Raw genomic sequence first — 4,572 nt, forward strand, 5'->3', positions numbered from 1 at the left:
AGCACTTAGTTTCTTTTGAGAATGGATGTACTTTAGAGAATCATGATCAGTATACAAAATAAATTCTCTATGAATAAGATAAGGCCTCCAATGCTTTAATGTTTGAACTAAGGCATAAAATTCAAGATCATAAGTAGAATACCTCTTCTTTGCATCATTCATCTTCTCGCTAAAGAAGGCAATGGGATGTCCTTCTTGGCTGAGTACTCCTATTCCCACATGAGATGCATCACATGCCACTTCAAAGACAACATTGAAATCAGGTAGTCTCAAGATTGGTGCTTGAGTCATTCTATTCTTAATTTCTTGGAATGCTGCCTCTACTGCCGCAGTCCAACAAAATTGGTTGGATTTGAGACATTCAATTAAGGATGCCATAATAGTGCTAAAGTTAAGAATGAATCTTCTGTAGAAAGTTGCCAATCCATGAAAGCTTCGAATTTCATGAATGTTCTTTGGTGTAGGCCAGACAACAACTGCTATAATTTTCTCATGATCAGCCTCCACACCTTTGTTTGAGATAACAAAGCCTCAAAAGTTCACCTTTGTTGTCATGAATGAACACTTCTTCTTATTTATATAGAACTTCTCAACTCGGAGCAGTTCCAAAACCATCTTAAGATGTTCCAAATGGTTCTGAGAATCCTTGCTGTAAATAAGAATGTCATCGAAGTAAACAACCACAAATTTACCTAAATAAGGTCTCAAGATATGGGTCATAACCCTCATGAAGGTACTTGGTGCGTTGGTCAATCCAAAAGGCATTACCAGCCATTCATATAAACCATCCTTGGTCTTAAATGCAGTCTTCCATTCGTCCCCAAGTCTAATCCGTATCTGATGATAACCGCTTCTCAAATCTATCTTTGAAAAAGTCGAAGCACCACTAAGCAAATCCAATATGACATCAAGTCTAGGAATAGGAAACCTATACTTGATGGTAATTTTATTTATAGCTCTACTATCAACACACATCCGCCAACTTCCATCTTTTTTTGGTGTTAATAAGACAGGGACAGCACAGGGACTAATGCTTTCTCTAATGAATCCTCGATCAAGCAAACCCTATACTTGCCTTTTAAGCTCTTCATTTTTAGCTGGACTCATTCTATAAAAGGCAATATTAGGTAAGGATGAACCTAGTATCAAGTCAATGGCATGTTGGATTTCTCTCATAGGCGGAAGTTGATGTGGCAGCTCTTCTGGCATCAAATCTACAAATTCCTCTAGCAATGGTTGCACTATATCTAACTCCTCATTATCAAGTTTTGCCTCTCTTCCCAGCAAAACAATTATTACTCCTCGCTCCTTGCTTGCGGTTTCAAATCGTTTCATAGTCAGAACATTTATATCACCCTTTTTGTTTTCAAAAAACTCTGAAATTTGAAGTGGCTTGAGCACAATCCGTTTTCCTCCAAAATTAAAAGCATATGTGTGTTCAAACCCATCATATACAGTTCTTCGATCAAAAATCCACGGCCTTCCTAATAATAAATGACAAACTGACATAGGAATCACATCACAAAGAGCTTGATCAGTGTAATTTCTTCCTAAAGAGAATGGAACCATGTACCTGTACTTTACTGGGATCGTGTCACTATCATTCACCCAACTAATTTTGTAAGGTCGTGGGTGTTTTTGCTTGATTAGTCCAAGACAATCAATTGCTTCTTCTGAGATCACGTTCATTCCACTCCCATTATCTATAATTACATTAATTCCCTTTCCTTTACATTCCATTCGAGTGTGAAATATGTTTGTTCTCCGCCAATCCTCTGAATCTTCCAACTTCTGACCAGTCAAAACTCTTTGAATTACATAGCTAGGTAGTTCAGAAGCTTCCAAATGATCCTCCTCATCCTCTTCGCCAGCATCTTTTTTGTCAAGCAATAACTCTTCTAATTCAAAGTCCGGTAATTCTTGGCTGCAAATCAAAGTTGGTTTCTGACCTTGCTCCTTTGAGGGGTAAACCACAGCGTAATGCCTGTACCCTTTGCGCTTGTAGCATTGAGGTCCTGCTCCTATTTTTTGCTTCCCCTTTTCATCTCTACTTCCCTACACGCTAGATCCGTGTGCACGAACAAGTGTAGGTTTTGGAAGTCGTGTCTCTTTGATGCTCAACCTTCAAAAATTAACTTCTCCAACTTGTGCCTCAATCCTTAATGCCATCTGATAAGCTTCCTTAGTGCTTATCAATCTTTGCTTCACTAGTTCTCTTCGAATATCAGATCGCAGCCCAGACCGATACCTTGCAATGGCTTGATGGTCATTCTCCACCACCTGACTCCTCACTATAAGCTCATGGAACTTATCAGTGTACTAGTTAATTGACATTGGGCCTTGCTTCAAAAGAATGAGCTCTTCATAAGTAACCTGCTCATAATCTAGAGGCAAGTATTTCTCCTTCAACTTCAATTTCATTTCCTCCCAATCAGCTAAAGTTGCTCCTCCACACTTTCCCACCATGCTCAAGCAGACCCCTTTAATTTCATCTTAGCATATCTGACCTTTCTCTCCTCTGATACAGAAAACCAGTCGAAGTAATCTTCCAATGCTGTCATCCAATCTTGAAAGGAATGGGGTTCAAGCTTACCATGGTAATCAACAATATCGACCTTCATTCTTCTAGTCAACTCATCAAGGGTTTGTTGGTGATATCCTGCAACAGGTTCATTATGGCGCCGATGAAGACCTTCTCTGTCACGTTCATGCACAACTCGGTGATATCCAACCCCTTTATGGTCTGTGCTTCATCTTCGCCTTCACTGCCTCCTGGCACTTCTTCACTCATGAACCCTTGACGCTTCACGAGCCCATCGTTCATCCATTACATCCAATCGGCGTACAAGCTGCTCCAAAGTTACAGTAATCTGTGTGACCTGTTGCTGGAAATTGACTGTTTCGCCAATTGGGGTAGCTGCATTTGGGTTTGGGTTTGTAGTCATGGTGTAGGAATTGCCACTTCGAGTTACAGTCATGGACTGATGAAGAATCCCTCGCAAAGAAACCTTGGGACCTTTTGGCTCTGATACCAAAAATGATGACAAATAACAGTAAAATAAAGAAAAAGTCTCTTGGACCAGCTTCACATTGGCAACCAAGAGGGAAATTTCATAGACTCTCTCTGTTAAATGGACTCTCTCCAAATAAAGAATGCTTTAGAAATGCAACTTGTATTTTATTCATCATAGCTTGGCTATATATAGCCATACAAGCGTTCAACATTTGTTAAAATCAAAGCTAAAGACTAGGAAATAAATTAGGAATAATAACCAATTACTGAAGACTAGGAAACATAAAAAAAAAAAAAAACAATCAGCTAAAACTAAACATTAAAATAACATAAAAACTCAAAGTAATGCCCCATAGGACTCGGTCTTCCCTTTAATTCACATCAGAATATTTCCTCTTTGCTAGTGGAAAGAACCTCGTGTCTCTTATCACCAGTCTGAAGCATGCCTCCAGAGTGGCTGATGCTCTGGCAGCATTTGTTGGCTTCACTGTGGTAGTTTTCATCCCCCGGATTTGCACAAGTCTTGTTACTAGTGATTTGTTGGGTCTTTCTAATTATCCTTTGTGCTAGCACTTTATTCTTGGCTTGCTTCTGGTCTTCGTTCAATTCATTAAGCCTATGGTTAGTAATTGTAAACTCGCGTCTCTTGTACTTGGTTTTATTTTTTTAATAAAATGTTGAGGTGCGCAAATCATGAGGTGCTATGTGGGTGCCAACATACTTGGAAGGTCATGCATTTAGTAATTCTTATCAACTACTCCATATAAAAAAAGAGAGAATTGCAATTGGAATCCTAAATCTTTCAAATTATAGCAAACTATACTTGACTTGCATTTTATTTTTGTACTTACGATTCCAAACCTTTCAACTCGATTGCAATGGGAAGACATATGGACGAAATTCATTCATTTGATCGTTAGTCAACCCAAAAAAAAAAAAAAAAAACAAAAGATTGAGAATTGTTCATCTTCTTCTCCCCACCCTCTTACCCAACACTCAGCTAAACCGATATCCATGCCACTTGGCCAATGCCATTGCCATTGCCACCGTTGCCAACTACTCTCTCCACCGAGAAAGAGCAACTCTAGAAGATGAAAATTGGTTCTTTCATCCCCTTTTACATAGTACGATTCATTACACACAAAAACTACATGTGATCATAAAATAGGGAGTCGATAATCTATAACAAAGATTCAATAATTTTTTTTTTGAATCCGAGCTACTCTACTTCAAAGAGTTGACTCAATCAATTCTTTAAATTTATAAGATTGGCATTTCTAATAAGGATCTCATTCGCCTAAGAATACTAATTGCAATTATTGTAATTCTTAATTTGGTATTTATTTAAAATATTCTATATTTTGGGATAATTGAACATTTCTCAACCTCTCAGCTGACAAATTACCATGTGGAGATTGAGATTTAAAAAACTATCATTATTCAAACCATGGGGTAGAGTATGTGTTGTGGGTGTGGGAGATGATTAGAGTTCTCAATCTCCCCCCCCCCCCCCCCCCCTTTCTTTTTTTTTTTTTTTTTTTTTTTTTTTTTTTTTTTAT

General features: G+C 38.2%; 1 protein-coding gene across 1 annotated transcript; it reads right to left on the reverse strand.

The window, feature by feature from the left end:
- Positions 1 to 531: 531 nt before the first annotated feature.
- On the reverse strand, positions 532 to 2,466 carry LOC111368900. The gene is made up of 4 exons (XM_022990411.1): positions 2,374 to 2,466; positions 2,146 to 2,280; positions 1,076 to 2,055; positions 532 to 928 (listed from the first exon to the last, which is right to left on the reverse strand). Exons 1-4 carry the CDS (start codon positions 2,464 to 2,466, stop codon positions 532 to 534), a joined length of 1,605 nt encoding a protein of 534 aa, XP_022846179.1.
- Positions 2,467 to 4,572: the final 2,106 nt, after the last annotated feature.

This window comes from Olea europaea, chromosome 19 (genome assembly GCF_002742605.1).
Source record: "Olea europaea var. sylvestris chromosome 19, O_europaea_v1, whole genome shotgun sequence".
Classification (NCBI taxonomy): domain Eukaryota; kingdom Viridiplantae; phylum Streptophyta; class Magnoliopsida; order Lamiales; family Oleaceae; genus Olea; species Olea europaea.

Coding starts and splice junctions, on each gene's coding strand:
- LOC111368900 (XM_022990411.1), bottom strand. CDS start 2,466: ATGGTGGGAAAGTGTGGAGGAGCAACTTTAGCTGATTGGGAGGAAATG. Junction 2,281..2,373: donor TGCCTCTAGATTATGAGCAG/GTTACTTATGAA, acceptor GTGAGGAGTCAG/GTGGTGGAGAATGACCATCA. Junction 2,056..2,145: donor CATTAAGGATTGAGGCACAA/GTTGGAGAAGTT, acceptor TCTAGCGTGTAG/GGAAGTAGAGATGAAAAGGG.